This window comes from Bradysia coprophila, unplaced genomic scaffold, assembly GCF_014529535.1.
Source record: "Bradysia coprophila strain Holo2 unplaced genomic scaffold, BU_Bcop_v1 contig_415, whole genome shotgun sequence".
Classification (NCBI taxonomy): Eukaryota; Metazoa; Arthropoda; class Insecta; order Diptera; family Sciaridae; genus Bradysia; species Bradysia coprophila.
Genome location: NW_023503670.1, coordinates 1,168,250 through 1,184,582, shown reverse-complemented (window position 1 = coordinate 1,184,582; position 16,333 = coordinate 1,168,250). Strand labels below are relative to the sequence as shown.

The window sequence follows — 16,333 nt, the reverse complement described above, 5'->3', positions numbered from 1 at the left end:
AATGTTGACATTTCCGTAAATTTTCATGTGGAGAGATTGTTGTTCATCTTCTGAATTGTATTATCAACTTACCATCCCTCAAAATGCACACACAATTTAGCCGCAGTCAATCGTTGACTAACTATTTGACTTTGGAGGAGATGGTGAGTGAACTGGAAAAGTTTGCACCATTGGAATTAGCCGAGAGTTGGGACAACGTTGGTCTGTTGGTTGAGCCATCAACACCAAGGTAGTATCGCAATTTGTTTGTTACTATGTAAAGAATGACTATTATGATGCGGTTGATTAATTGGCTTGCAGATTAATCACCAAAGCATTGATGGTCAACGATCTGACTGAATCAGTTTTGGAACAGGCAATTGAATCTTCGGTGGAGCTAATCATTTCGTTCCATTCACCCATTTGCAGTCCACTGACAAAAATCACTCAGAGGTGAGTGTAATCAGTACCGCTTCGAATTTTCATCATTTAACAATTAATTTCCCAACAGGAATTGGAGGGAGCGCATCATTTCTCGATGCATCGAACAGAAAATTGCATTGTATTCGCCACACACCGCCTGGCATGTCGTTGAAAAAGGCGTTAATGACGAAATGTGTAGCCTCATCAACGTTGGACAACGTGGCTATACCGTCAAGCCCATCGTACCACATCCATCGAATCCATTGAAGCGAGGCTCTGGACGACTAATTCAGTATGAAGAAGATCTACATTTGGAATACTTCATCGAACAAGTGCAGAATCTGTTTGACCTGAAACACGTACAGATTGCCATGGGACTCGGTCACCATCCAACAACGAACATTAAAACCGTGGCGTTATGTGCCGGTTCGCGTAGTTCGGTTCTGAAAAATATCCATGCTGATTTGTATATTACCGGTGAGATGTCCCATCACGATATTCTGGATGCTGTTCATCAACGAACTTCTGTTATTTTGTTGAATCATACCATTTCGGAGCGTTTGTTCGTTCAGAAACTTGGTCGAGATTTCAATCAGATGTTTGCATCGAAACGCATATCCACTCGTATAATGCTGGACAAGCAACACGATAAAGAGCCGTTGGTTACACACTAAATGCAATTGAATAATGTACCTTTTCACTATTATAACGTAGTCAAAAGTAGAAGTAGTCAAAGCCATGGCAAAAAGCGTAAGTGATCCTATATGAGTTCACAGCACTCAAAAGTTCTTTGATACTAACTAGTCTTTAACATGGCATTTCACGTCTTTTAAGAAAATTTTCTTGCTCAATTTGAATCTTTTTGAAAAAGTTTCTTATTAATTTAGTGAAAGCGGACGAAAAACACAATTGAAAAACATCAATCACTACATATCCGCTTCGTAGTGACCTCTGTCCATTTTGCACTTTTTATAAACTTGTGTCCTTAGTTCCTAGAAATTTTACACTTTAGCATAGAACATTAGATTGGCAATCATTATACGTAAATAAATTTTAATCAAATGAAAATTGACATCTCAGACCACTCTTAAGGTGCCAGCGGAAGTGCCATAAAAAACACTGAATTGGGTGGATGCAACGACTATGCTATCTGTTATCGACACCTACGAGTAAAATAAGCGATGAGTACTGGCATGTTAAAACAATGAAGTACAAGATCTTTATCAAGCGTCAAAAATGTAAATAAGTTTTAAAAAGCATTCTTTGCCTCGGCCAAAAGTAGTTACATCATTTTATTCCATTCAACTTCATTAAAAATAGCTGAAAATCGTATTTTCTCAACATTCGGAGCACTTTAAAAAATGTAAAATATTTTGGGCTAAAACGTAATTTAATGAGCGGAAAATTGCAGCGCACGATTTTTTGAGAGTGTCGCTTCACGTCACGATAGAAGTCTGTGTTAATATCTCACAAAATGTCTGATTTTCTGAAGTCATTTGAAAAGTATGTAGCAAATTTCGTCACCCTTGTTGCTTTGAATAGCTAGAACTTGGAAAGTACTTTATATACCAGCCTCCGGTGCGTAGCAAAATATGATCTATCGAGGCCACAAAGTTTTCAAATTACTCTCGTAAATGGCATGCAGCACAACGTAAGAAGAAGTTGAAGTATACATCTGTTCAGCAACACAAACAGCAAGTAATTAAATAGAAAACGAAAGGTAGGTAAAACTTGACGAGAAAGTAACTGCTCTTATAACTTCGACATGGATACTTTGCTTTCTTATTTCTCTTCTATCTTCGACTCTAACTAGCATATGGAGAAATGAGAGAAGCATGGGTCCGAAATCTTACAAACGTTCTCCTATACATTTCACTGTAAGGCATACAGTGTAAGAACGCGAGCGAAGCGAGCTAAAATTTTGTTTCGCTTCCACGATTCAGTTTTTGAACGCACGTTTTGTCCAATAGAAATTCGAATCCTTTTTTGTGAAATTTTTTATGTCGAAATGCGAGCGGAGCGAGTGATTTTTTTTTATATTTCTATTTAGAATCCAAATTACTGAAAAGAAACAACAGAGAGATGGTCTCTTCGTGAAGTGCTCTCCTAAATTCCGAAGTATTCTCCTAGCATTACTTGTATGTTATGTAAGATTTCTGTCGCATAGATCGACAGAAGTAAGCAAAATAAGAGAAATAAGAAATTTATAATAATGACGGTACTTTTAAATGTGCATGGCTGTAGAATCCTTTTTCAAAAATGTGTTAGCTTTCAATAAAAATTAAAAAATAGATTTAATAGTAGCAGTTTGACCAGCTTCTAAAAAACTGAGCAGTTTAGAAATTTCGGTAAACTGCTGACTTTGAAGTAAGAAGTAAGTAAGCTGACTTTTCTCAGAGCTCGTAAAACTCGCTGGTTGTCGTTACTGCGGTCGTCCATTTTTCAAAGTGGATTTGAAGAACTATCATCTAAAATTAAATACAAAACACACACACTAAATATTGTAGACCACAGTTTAAGCTAAGCATCCATGCCTCTCAACTTTAAAGCTTCTGTTACTAAACTTGTTATAACAACGAAACCTTCAGAAATAACTGGCCATTTAGAGGGCGACGTATGCGTGAAATTTCGTAGCAACAACACCAAACGTAAAGTTTTTCTAATTCAACAACACTATAATTTCATTGTTTTGAAATGTCAAAAACGCATCAGCAAAATTGATTTGATTCAATTTTGCCTGCGTATCATTCCATATAACCATAACAAGGTAGGTGTGCAACAGAGTATTACGCTGAGCATATTTTGAGGGTTGCTAGGAATCTCGCGCCGCGTCATTCACAATAATTCACATTAATAATCAAAGATTCTTTAAGAATATTGCACCATCATTTGTATAATTAGAATGGTGTCTCAAAACAACAAAACTACAAGAAAAATTTTCAAAATGATTGATTCAGTATTCTGTGTATTTTACAATTCTATGTTTATAGAACAGACGTCTTAAATAAAGATATTATTATTATGACACATTTTGTATAAGGAAGATGTCACTTTGTGAGTTATTGTGAATGACGCGGCGCGAGATTCCCTAACACCATTTTGAGGTTAGACGATAAATGAAGATTCAACTGCGATTAAAGAATCGAACACATTGGCGTTAAATATGTGATTTGATTTGGTTTTCCGGTCGATTTCAGATGACGACTACATAAGATCGTTTCTACCGGATCTGCCGTATGGAAAAGAAGTTTATTCGTGTCTCCCAGCGCTCATCAGCTCCACAAGTGGCAATAAAATTGACTTTTACGCGGATCCGTATGTGAACCCTGTGGACGATGTGGTGAGCTTATCTTCAAGATGTTCCGGCGAGACGCCATTAGCGAGTTCATCTGCTCGGAACAACATGCTTGCTGTTGGAAGCAGCGTTTCCACGCCGATTAAAGGCGTTCATATGGAAAAACTGTTGACGGCAACCGCTCAGAGCAGCGTTTCTACGATCAGTAGAGGCCCAAGTAAGGATGAATTTGTGCGAAGTCGTATTTCCACGCCGAATAAAGGCGTTCAGATGGACAAACTATTGAATTCAGACAACCGTTCAGAGCACCGTATCTATGATTAGTAAGGGCCTGGGCAAATATGGTACTGTTGGAAGCAGAGTTCCCACGACAAGTGAATGTTATCATGGCAGCAGCACCATTCTCATTTCTTCGCCGGATTGTCACGAAATGGTGACTGGCATAAGGAATTCCCGTAGAAAATTTAATATCAAGCGAGCTCAGTCCAATTCATTCTGTTAATACAAATATGTTGTACTACGATAGCTATGACGTCATATATGAAAAATTGATTCAAAGTTGTACCGGCTTCAGTGTTGTAACATTTATTAGACGCGAGCATTCTACTGTTTGTCGCTCTTCTATTTATGAAATGATGTAGAACCATTCTCTGCCTAGAATATAAATCGAAATAATTTCGATCATCATTGCCTTTTACCTTTTAAACCTTTTAGGAACACTTTCTCCAATGCCTTTTTGCAATTGGTGCAGCTGCATATTTGGGAGGAAAATCTGATGAAGATAAAATGTTCCGTAATAAAATCTCAAATTCCAAATTATCATTGCTTTCACAAGAGACTTAATTCCAAAGTAAATATTTTTTTTGTTAAACAGAAGCGAGTAAATTAATACGTAAATCTAAATTAGCTTCAGACCGAGAAGACAATACGAAAAATTGTTCTGCCTGGGGAAAAAACTTCCACTCGAAAATGTTGATCACAAAACAGCGAAATTCATTTTGTACGTGTAGTCATATTCGCTATACACAGCCAATAATAACCCTGTTTGTGTAAAGTTCAACGAGCACAGGTGTCGCTACACATACCAAAAATATATCAGATGGATGGGATATGATAAAATATGCAAAATAATTTATGTATTTTGATTTTATTTATAGAATTTTCGTGTTGTGTTGTATAAAACGGAGAATAATTTTCCTCTCGTCTTTTTTTTATTATGTAATGAATCCATTTTGGCACAGACTTATAAGACTGATTGTGTGTACTGATGTTCAAAGTCAGGTATTTAGATATGTATGTAACGAGATGCTCCAATTATTATATATCACTTCACTTAACTAGACATCATATATAATGTTGATTTGGATGTTTTTTTTTAGTTCGAAAATTTATTTATTTAAGACGATTGTATTTGCGTAAATAAAAAATTTCCATTTTGCATTGTATAGGTATAGTTGTTTCTCGCGGCGCAGCTGATTTTGTTTTATTTGTTTGCAGCATTGATGAGAGCTATATGTTTGTGGATGACATGGAGATATATTTTAGTGTAGCGATTTTTATTATTGTTTGTGTTGATGAACGAGTCAAGATTTTTTTAATAGAATTTTTTGCATGCAGTTTCTGGTATATTTTGTCGATTCTATAAAAAAATGTGGAAAAAATTGTCAGACAGAAACGATAACTTATATTTATTTAATGACATGTAAAGAATATTATTGGTAACATATTTCAACAAGACTCGTATAGCTGGGATCCCGTCAGAGGGTTTGACTGTTTGTGAAAGGTAGAGTCGAGACTATTATATTTTGTCGAAATAAATGTATCTATTGGATCGAAACTTTGTTCTCACATTTCAATAAAATTATAGATTCCATCTGAGCCTTTTTCGGCCTTTAATTTCGAATCGGTAAGCAACCGCAATTTTGAAACCATCCACTCACAAAACATATTCGGCAATTCGTCTCCAGGCAATTTTTTTTCTCATATTAAATAGTTATCTGCGTACCTGTTCTGGACGATTGATTTGAGGCAATTTTGCGAGTGCCTCGGATCGAACGTCCCAAACATGGTAAAAAAAATTCCAAAATTCCAATCATTTTCGGCCTTGAAGCATGCCGCAGATAGCCTAATTTTCCAAACAAAAAAAAATTGCCCGGAGACGGATAACCTTTGAACCTTCAACATGTCATTCTTAGTCGACATGAAATTCAATTATAAGCAAAAACTTATTTTACTTGAGATACTTGCCTTACTTGACAATGGGTCAAATGGCGAATGGTGCTATATAGAATGCTATAGAGAAAATTTAGAAATGCAAGTTAGACATTAGATGACAATGCGAAAAGAACTGAAAACAATAGTTATTTATGACATCGAGTGCGAAGTACTTTATTAGGCTCTAGATGTGTAATTATGACACGAGGCCGCTGGCCGTACTTCGCACCGAGATTAATACAACGTTTTATGCAACAGAGCGTTTTAACAAAGAGTAGAAAAGGCTTCTTTTGAGAACTACTCCCAGATTGTTGAACCAATCCATTGAGATTATTCCAGTTATCGTGTTAACCAAGAGTAGAATAGGCTTCTATTGAGAATTGCTCACAAAAACATATTTAGAAGAAGAACTACTAGAACGGTCTAATAATTCTCACATTGAAGATTAAATTCTGGTTAGTTTCATTTAAAATCTTCGAACCGTTGTCTATACACTAATGAAACTTAAACTTGTGTGATTTGCGGCCCTCGCTTCGCTCTGGCCACAAACTTCACACTCGTTAATTTTTGTTCTATTTATTCGGTTTTGTTTACAAGGGAAAGTCACATAACAAGAAAAATACTATTGAAATAGATATAAAAATTCTGTTAGCAACATAATCTATCTTGTAACCTAACCTCAGGAATTAATTCCATTCTCCACCAAACATTTTTTTTAACGGTTGAGAATTACTCTAGTTGTTGTGTTTACAAAGAGGAGAAAAGGCTTCTGTCGAGAACTTTTCCCAGATGGTTGAACCGATACCACCCATTTTCGAACGTGACCTGAGGATTTCAATACTTCATCGAATAAAAAAGACTCTTAGTCTTAGGTACGAAATGTACTATTTTGAAAATCCGTTGTGATTTACCTGATTTACTCAAGTTATCGTGTTAACAAGTAGCAGAAAGTTGTTACATTTAACGTTTTTTAATCACATTTCCATACATTTTTAATCATAGTGAACGTGTTATGTACGTTGTATTTTCTTTTGTAAAACCAACGCACTTCAAGCAAAAGTGCTATTAATGACAGCTGCCAAATAGAGTGTATGAAATTTTATCCCCACTCTTTTTACAGTGTAAAATTTTGTATGGAGCACTGTCAAGGTTCAGTACCCTATTTAAAGTACCAACGTTGGTAAAACCCATGACTTACAGTCAAGGGAATTATGAACTCGAGTTGCATAAAAGAATTTTTTCGTTAACTTTACACTCAGAGGCAGTGAAATTTCCGCGTGAATCTGCCTCAACTGTTTAGACCCGTACGAAGTACTGGGGTCTTATGGGTTTACGCATACGTTTGTAACACGTCGAATTGGACTCCCTGAGTAAGGGGAAACCTATTGTGGTTGTCTAGAGATGCCAAATCCGCGAAAAAAAATGTCCGTCTGTCCGTCTGTCCGTCTGTCTGCACGATAACTTGAGTAAAACGCATCCGATTTTGAAAATTCTTTTTTTTCCCGTTTGGTAATGTCAAAAGACAGGCTAAGTTCGAAGATGAGTGATTTTGGATCGACCCCTCCCGAGCTGTGGCCCAATAAGTGCTTTACGGTTTTTCGAAGATATCTCCGGACATTTAAACGTTAAACTTGTAAGTGATACGTCAAATAAAAGGTATTTACAATACCGATCGACAAAAAAAAAGTTTATGGAAATCGGATGACCGACTCGTGAGTTAGACTCCTTGGTGTGGAACAGGCACAGGGCGGCAAGCAGTTTTTGCTTGTAGGTCGGCCACATTTGAACATATTTCGTCTGTTTTAGCTTTATTAGATAGGTATTGACCGTACCAATCAGGGAAAAATTTTTTTATGAAATTATGTTCTCCGGAGCGTGAGCTAGGTCTCTTGGAGTGAGCTCTTATCTGGCTACTCGGAAGTACAGTGAACGTGGTGTATTTTGACAATATCTCGAGTAAATTTTGACCGAATTTCATGAATTTTTTTTTGTTTGAAAGGTATTAACGAATGTAAAGCGTCGGTACTATTTCCGGTCTCCTAACAAAATGGCTGCCGGCGGCCATATTGGATTTTAGTAAAATAGAAATATCTTGGGAAAAATGATACTTAGAGAGTTTCTGTTAACATGGAAATAATTTGTTATGTGTGTGGGGTTTCAGGGATTCCATATACGGACATCTATATATACCTATATACAGCTATATTGAGCTATATACAGGCATATAGAGCTATATAATAGCATATATTTATCTGTGAAATGTTTATTTATAGTGAAATATAGTTAAATATAGCGGTATATAGCTGTTTAAATAGGAATTTATGAAATTTGTCTTCGTACGGGGCTGTCTATATTGCCTCCGGCAATTTAGTTGTATATGATAACAAGGCAAAGAGTGGATAATGTAAGTGATTTTAAAGGGAGAATAGTTTTTCAGCAGAGAAGAAAATGAAGTAAGAGAAATGAAGAGTTTCACATTAAAGGCTTTTGATACGAATAGGTGTTTCGTACGGGTCGGCGTTAGCTATGTTTTTCAGTTGATCCCGAGCCTGATCTACACATCCAATGTGTTTACACTTTAGTGGGTCGATTGGAAAACACCAGAAGTAAATTCGTACTGAAATTTCGGTGCCTCTAACTGTATTGCTATCAAAATCAGCAGTTCAACAAGAAACACCAGTGCCTTTATTTAGTAAATTTATTTAGAAAAATTTATCAAAGCTCTTCAAAAATTTTAGCAATTTTCCGAGAAATACCGAAATTTTCCAAAATTATCTTTGAAAAAATTGGTCACCCATAGGTCCTGAGAAGTACCATTTCCATAATTTTTCCCATTGATAATTAATGGAATATATCTCTCACCTTCAGCTCGTGATACAAGCTTCTCACATATACGTAATGTACCAATTACGTTATATCTCAAAATTAAATTGAACAAGTTTTTTTTTATACAATTGATCGAGATATGTAAATGAAATAATAGATTTTAAAGCTGCTGAAAATTTAGTCCCTACATCAAAAGAAATAACATCCCAAATAAATTTGCCTTCCGTCGGTGAAAGGTCAAGTGATTTTTTTTACAAAATTCTGTTCCGTACAACTGGTGATAAATGAGAATCGAATATTTCATTACTAGGATCGTTTTTTTTGCTACCTACTTCTACGGATTGATAAAACGATTCAATATTATGAAGTTAACGATGGAGAGCTTTCTGGCTCACAGTTACGTCCTTAATCAAAGTTACATAGATCCTGGGTGAACAGTGAACAGCCTTAGCACAAGCATTGATACGTTTTTTACGACCCTTCGGCTGTAAGTCAACGTTAGACAACAAATGGGGAAGCGGACACAAATAGATGACAAATGAAACAACACATTTTTTCCTTCATTATGATAAACATTGTTAAATAAACATTTCCCTTTCAAAAATTATGGATAAGTAATATGTGAATTGTATGCTACCAAATCCACTGTTGTAAAATGTTGTTTGATTATACATTTTGCGTGGGCGTATTTGCCTTGGCATATCCAATTTAGGATTTTTATTTTTCGAAAAAAGTGGTTCTTAATTATACTAAACAAGCAAATTAAGGATTTTTTGTGATACACACAAAATGTTCATCACAACAGCCACAGTGTTGTGGATGTACATATCGTATGCAAAACATGAGGGCTTTGTATCATCATCGCCGTTATATACACGGATATAACACAGTGACAATAAGGGTATTCGCGGTTTCGACTTATACTCGAGTATATCCAGTATATTTGAGTATATCGAGTATATCCCGTACATCGAGTACAACGACAACTGTCAGCTGAATAGTATTTTTCGTACCAAGACAGGAAAAATGTTCTTCACATCACGTTTTCAAAGTCTTATCGCTTGGCAGATATTGGTCCGATTGAACCAAAGCTGTAAACTTTGAAGAAATTCACCTACTGTGATGACAATCATCGTCGTGATGATGTGGTGAATTTTTTTTTGCATGCAAAATCATCAGATGGCGGGAAATCAGATGGGAATGGCGGTCTGCGTGAGCTCCCCAAAGTTTACAGCCTTGCTATTGAACAACTAATTACGTTGCCGAGTTCCTGAGATTTTCTCGCTACACACTGGCAGTTTGTTTGACCGAAATCCGTCGACTCGGAATTTAGTTATTTTTCAGTTGACAGTTGTCGTTATACTCGATATACTCAAATATACTGAATATAGTACAAGTCGAAACCGCGAATACCCTTAATGTACTAAACCGTGTGTGTCTATATACGTGGTCAGTCGTCTATAAATAATTTCTATAAACAATTTAGTCTCAGTAGAATGAATATCTGGATTATACACATAAAATGGATGTTGAGGGTTAACTTTGCTGTGTGCTAGAAACTATATATTGGATGGGAAAACGGGAAAAACGTGCGCGATGATTGTGTGTTAAACAAATTTTGTTCTATTCATATGACAAATATAACATTAAAAAAAAACGACTGAGCCTGAGCATAAAAGACTTCATTGACCATCATAAAATTGTGTTTTGGTTGCTTTTTTCATCTGTGTGCTCACTTTATAGCCGTTGGGGGGATTAACGTATGCCAACTCTGGTAGAAGAGTCAGAACTTATTATGATGAATTGTTAAACAGAAACAGGGTTGAACCTGTTAAATGAGTATGACACCATTAATGGAAATTAAAAAAAAGACTTTTGGTCAGGTGAAGAACACAGAACATCACAAAAATACGTCTTACTGGCGACACTTTTGCTCGAGAATTTGAAGATCTGCGGATCTCTTATGACACTTTGCTTTTGTGGCTTTACATAAATGTTGCTTATGGAGGATGTAACACGGGAAAATAATTTATGTGAAAATAATATTAGGAATTATAACACCGACAAGTGAGGAATAACTTCTTATCTGTATGACAGGCTACAGTATTTATTAAACGGTGGTGTTGCCGATACAGCCGCAACTAATATCGGGAAATATCAAAATTTGTAAGGAAGCAACGAATAATGTAATTAGTGCCATCTTCTCGAAATCTGCTCTACTAATGCCGTAAGAACAGATTGAGAGTAACTAAAACTCTCGTTATTTCAATTCCTTTGTATTTTAATGGCATTAATTTAATCAACTAGATCCATACCACGCCGCATACACTGCTTCCATGTATAATAAAGTTACATTGTTGCTGAAGGTATTACGTAAAAAAAAACAAAAACGAAAGACCGAAGCTGGTTCAATCAATTTCCTGTTGTACCTACAGTACATGCACATACCCAACAACCCGTTCAATCCGCCACTGTTATACCATCCCATCTATGGAAGTGTTTTTGTTACGATGTGTTGGGGGATATAATGCTTACTATTTTTGTAAGCTTTTATGTTTTTAATTAGATATTTGTGAATGGAAGCATAATCTACCTGTTCATGTGTTTACAAGTTAATCGAGTGGCAGGTGCTATGATTTAATTCAGCGAGATTTTACCTCAACAATATGGAGTATATTTTTAACCCGAATTTTTACATTTCTTGAATGATTTATTATTTGTCACGTTGAATTAGCAGATGCTAAATGTACGGGAAAACACGAACGTATATTACAGGATCTACATTGAATTATATAAAATAATAAGACGTAACGAAATGGAAGACAAACAATGCTGCAGTTGTACTAAATACACTGATTGCAAAATAGAAAGAAAAATGTGTTTCCTGTGCAACATTTATACATCCCACCCACCGTCTTTTGAAACTGAAAAAAGAAATCTAATTTCATATTGTTACGATAACCAAACACTGGTTATCGTATAACATATAAGTTTTATTAGGCAATAAATCGCGTTCGATACTCAACAGTAACAACATTATATGCGCTTGTAGTCGTACAGAATGTATTCTGTTATCACAATTTCCATGTATGGTACAATGGTACACACTAAGCCATAATTTAACAAAATAATATTTTTGTCGCTTCTATTCAATTCCGTTTCATAAATTCAAATGCCTCCACGAAGTTTTAAATCTAGGCCAAAATTGTGTTCTAATTAATTTATGGTTTGTTGTAGATAAAAATGCCTCATCACGTGAGTGCAAGTGGAATAAATAGGAATTTGGTTCGTCAATAGAGTCTTTGATAGTACTAGTTCGTTGTCGATTAGTGAATTGATCGCTTGTTATCGGGGAGACTTCGGAATAAAATAATTTGTTTATACACTTACGGACTTACTTATATCACTTAGCATACAATAAGTGGATCGAGTCCGCAGGAAGTACACCATTGGGCCTGTTGTGCTTGCCCACAATCCGTTAAATTTACTTACGATCAAAGACATTCTAATATATGCGTTGGATGAATGTTGCACACCAAACTGCAGTTGAGCTGGGAGGCTCTGAAGGACCTCGTCTCTTTATATTCCAGACGGGAGCTCAGAAATCTCTCTTATCATTCAAATGTACGGTTAAGAAGCCTCATTAAAAAAAAATTATCGTTACTACTGCAAAACAGAAACTCAGACTTCATTTCTGACAACTTTTACTACGATAAAAGGCGTCAGCTTTTTACGTTTGAACCTCCCGATCCCAAAAATATTTTTTTTTTTATTTTCTAAGAGACTTCAGTCTACAGTAGATTGAAATCAAATCGTATACTTTACCGAGGTAGATATATGGGCGCTCATATATTTACCTTGTACTTTACCATGCGGAAAATCCACCTTGTTCCTGCAATGTCTCTACAAAATATTTTGTTACCCTTACTTATACAAAAGAATCGTGCACTTAATAATCGAATTAAATGAACTCAATTAAAGCCCAACACCCAACATACCATCGATCAAACTGATATCCTTGAATTTAAAACTTAAAAGTTAAATTCACACTGTCGCTCTGTGATAAGTGTAATGCAATTAAAATTCTTTCAACTGAAATGCGGAACAATTGTTGCATATCCATTTCCAGTGAATCCATAAGCGTTATATTGCATTCGTTATCACATTGGTAATACGTTGAAATTCTGTTCCAGTCCGGGAATAATATTGTCAGAGCCGGATTAACCCATGGGCAAAGTGGGCCCGGCCCAGGGCGCTGGGAAAATAGGGGCGCTTAGAAATTAAATTTTCTCGACAATGTAATCATTTCACGTTCAACATAAGTCATGCACAAATCAACGTCGATTAAAAAAAAATCGCGCTCGCTTCGCTTGCGTCTGTACATTACATTCTTGGGGTAAATGTGAGCTACAAGAAATGCATATATACATCTAACTTGATATTTTTGAATAATACACGCACATCGACTAACCCAAGGCTGTTCGTATTTGGTTATTTAAAGCGTTTTTATGATGGTCCTGCTTTAGAAAAGTTAAACTTTGAGGCTTCTGGCTGAAGACACTATAAATAATTTTCAATAACCATTCCATTGCTTCATTTTCGTCAGCCGCCGGTGATAGTCGGATGATGGAAAGCTTTTAGCTCATTAGGAATTTTCGAAAATTTTGTAAATTCCTCATGAGCTGAAACATGCTCATGATCGCCGGACAACGGGAGTTTGGAACAAATAAAGCAGCTGGAAAAGCTGCCGAACAAATCCGTTTCCGCCCATTGAAAATTGTTCATGGCATATATTCGCGATTTTTTTTTACCTAAATTTCAAGATCTAACACTTTCAGAGTGAAGACAAAGGATCATTCTAGAGTGCCCTAAACTTCAATACTTTTGGGATCCGAGTCCTAGATCCTTGAAATTGCTTCAACGCTAGTCGTTTTTTCCGAATCATGACCTTACCCAACGCACTGCTCCTAGCATGAACATAAGAAATATTTGGAGGCTGATGAAGTCACAGTAGGCACTGCGTTTCTTTCGTGAAGATAGGTGACTTGTTTTAGTTGTGTGAGTTCAAACACACAATACAATCAATCTTAAGCGGTAGCTCTCATCACAAAAGCCTCCAAATTCGACGTTTGTCAAAGTAGTGTTCATGCTAGGGGCAGTGCGTTGCCTTACCAAGTAGAGTAAATCTCGCAATATAATGAAACTGTAACAGTATCACAAATATTGTGTCAAAAATTCACGTTTTTTTCTTGGTTTTTCCTCACAACGCGTTCATGTTCTAACGATCTTCCAAGGGAAGTGAAAAGTGAGAATAATGAGAGGACATTCGAGTGTAAATTGAAAGAACACCTGAATGAAACTATAGAATTGTGATGTAAATTTGAATTGTATTGGAGCTTTGTATTTGAAAACAGCTACTTGCTAAATAAATTTGTTTGATTTGATTTGTTCTTCAAGAAGAATTTCAAGAAAAAATTGTTTCGGATTCATTCTACAAACTTCAAACTTAAAATCCCGAAAAATACGAGCGAAACCTTTTTATAACTTTACTTGATTTTTGTTTGTGGGAAAGTTTTGCGAATTAATCACGAAAACTCTGGTCATCATATATCTCTCATTCATATATGGTTATATGTTATCATAAGCTTGCCACCTCGCCTCGCTCGCCGTTTCTAACTACACATTACTTAGAAAATAATATTCTTGAGGAAATGTTGAAAACATTTTATTTGATTTGGTTGACAATGTAGGAAACAATTTCTTTAATAAATTTTTCATGCGGCGCTGCAAGGCTCGTTGCCCAGGGCGCTGTAAATGCTAATCCGGCCCTGAATATTGTTCCATGCAATGGAAAATTGGCTTTTTAAGAAGAATCGACACAATGCTAAATTGTAGCTTAAGAGGCGTAAAAACGTTTGTGTGCTAATCAATGGAACAATCCCGACAGCCAAGGTTTTCTTCTTTAAAGTCGATTCATTGTTGTCACCGATTATTCGTCTTCATTGTCCTCTTCGAAATCTTCCACGTCTTCCACGTTTTCATTGTCATTTAATATCTCGTCAAGTTCAGTGTGGCTTTGCTCGTCTTCGAACACACCGCTGCATGGTACAAAGTCGATCATTCTTTTTCCAGTTCAAGTTGTTGTGGCGATTGTTTCATACTTGGATCGTAACCAAGTGGCAGATTCTTTTTTAGATTGTGTTTTGAACATCCCCATATGGAACAACTGCGTCCGGCCAGTTCAAATTAAATAGCCCAGTTTTTTCCAGGCCTAACAAGGCGCGTTTCTATCTCTCGTCAAGTACCATGTCGCCTTCGAATTGGTTTAGAGATTCAATGTTTTCCTCCGGATTTGATTAGTTCCACTGTGATTTTATGAGATATTTAGAATGACTTGGAAAAATAAAGCGAAAGAAAAAATGGCGAAACATAAAAACTATGGAAAGGACTGCATAATAAAAATGAATTCGTTCCGTTGCAATTTCATCGGCTAAAAGCTAAAACAATGAAACAAAATAAATCTCTAAATTTTCCGGCAAATAAATTTTTATCTTTCTCTCTCTACTCTGCAAGAAAAAAGAATTTTCAACAAAATTGTTGAACATAAAATTTGCGGTATGTTTGGCCGCCGTAATTTATGGATGTTATAAATTATTGATGCACATACTAAGTCACAGGCGAACAGTATTAAAACACTCACAGTTCTCAACTGTATTCGCTACATAATTCCTTTGGCAATGGTCCAGCCCATGTATACAAACTGAACGACCGCTAACACAGCTAGTAGTAATTTCATGCTAATTTGATTTCATTAAGTTTACTCAGAAACGTTAAATATTTTCTTGTCGAAGTAATAGCTGATGCACACTTACTTTATTGACTGGTGGTTTCAATCACGATGATTGACCGATGATTTAACCGACATACTCTCGATGACTTTACAATCAGGTAGATAAGAGAATTGAGTGTACAATTCGGAATGAATGAATGTGATTTATTATTTTGCTTTTTCAATATTTTATCAGGTAATGTGCTGACGTTGTATTTGACTGGAAATTGATATGACGATTGACGGTATCATCTTTCAATTGAATAACGTTATTCGGATTAGGAGTGAAGAACGTAAATTAGACTCAGCCAACCATCTTAATTTCATAATTGTCACCATGATAATGATTCGTGAATATCACGTTAAATGGGATCCATTTAGATATTGTTCGGTGAATGGCGAGGTGAATGGTTATATTAAAGAATTGAGAAAGGAAAGGAAACTGGAAAATATGTGGTCTTTCACAGTAAAATGCTGACATTCTTTGTTGACACTAGTGAAGGAAGAGATTTGGATTGATTCAATGGATTGATGGAATAGATGTTTATATCGGTGGATGACATGAATAATACCCCAGTCTAATAAGATCCACAAGCATCCATTAACATCCAGTCCATCATCGTCAATCAGAAGTTTATTCATTCCAACAATATCCGCTGTCCAATAATATCCATTTGAAAAATTTCCAGTTGATTATAGCCGAGTGCAAAAGCGACGGTCCGAATATTGTGGAGTTCTATATTATCCACTGTCGAATAGAATTCATT

General features: G+C 35.9%; 1 protein-coding gene and 1 long non-coding RNA gene across 4 annotated transcripts; one reads left to right on the top strand and one right to left on the bottom strand.

Moving 5' to 3' along the window:
* On the top strand, positions 1-13,841 carry LOC119082408 (NIF3-like protein 1). Of its 2 annotated transcripts, XR_005088636.1 has the most exons (5): positions 1-229; positions 301-432; positions 491-1,390; positions 2,707-2,708; positions 13,830-13,841. XR_005088636.1 is itself a non-coding variant. In XM_037191939.1 (3 exons), the coding sequence occupies exons 1-3, from the start codon at positions 84-86 to the stop codon at positions 1,074-1,076; spliced, it is 864 nt and encodes a 287-aa protein (XP_037047834.1). In that variant the 5' UTR covers positions 1-83; the 3' UTR covers positions 1,077-1,501. The 2 variants fall into 2 exon arrangements, 1 of the variants encoding a protein (XP_037047834.1); XM_037191939.1 differs by lacking the exons at positions 2,707-2,708; positions 13,830-13,841 and having other exon boundaries at positions 491-1,501.
* A 1,208-nt stretch (positions 13,842-15,049) lies between these two features.
* LOC119082305 lies at positions 15,050-15,751 on the bottom strand. Of its 2 annotated transcripts, none has more exons than XR_005088614.1 (3): positions 15,610-15,751; positions 15,438-15,534; positions 15,050-15,234 (listed from the first exon to the last, which is right to left on the bottom strand). It is a non-coding gene; the product is annotated as an uncharacterized LOC119082305 (long non-coding RNA). The 2 variants fall into 2 exon arrangements; XR_005088613.1 differs by having other exon boundaries at positions 15,069-15,102.
* Between the last annotated feature and the right edge of the window lie 582 nt (positions 15,752-16,333).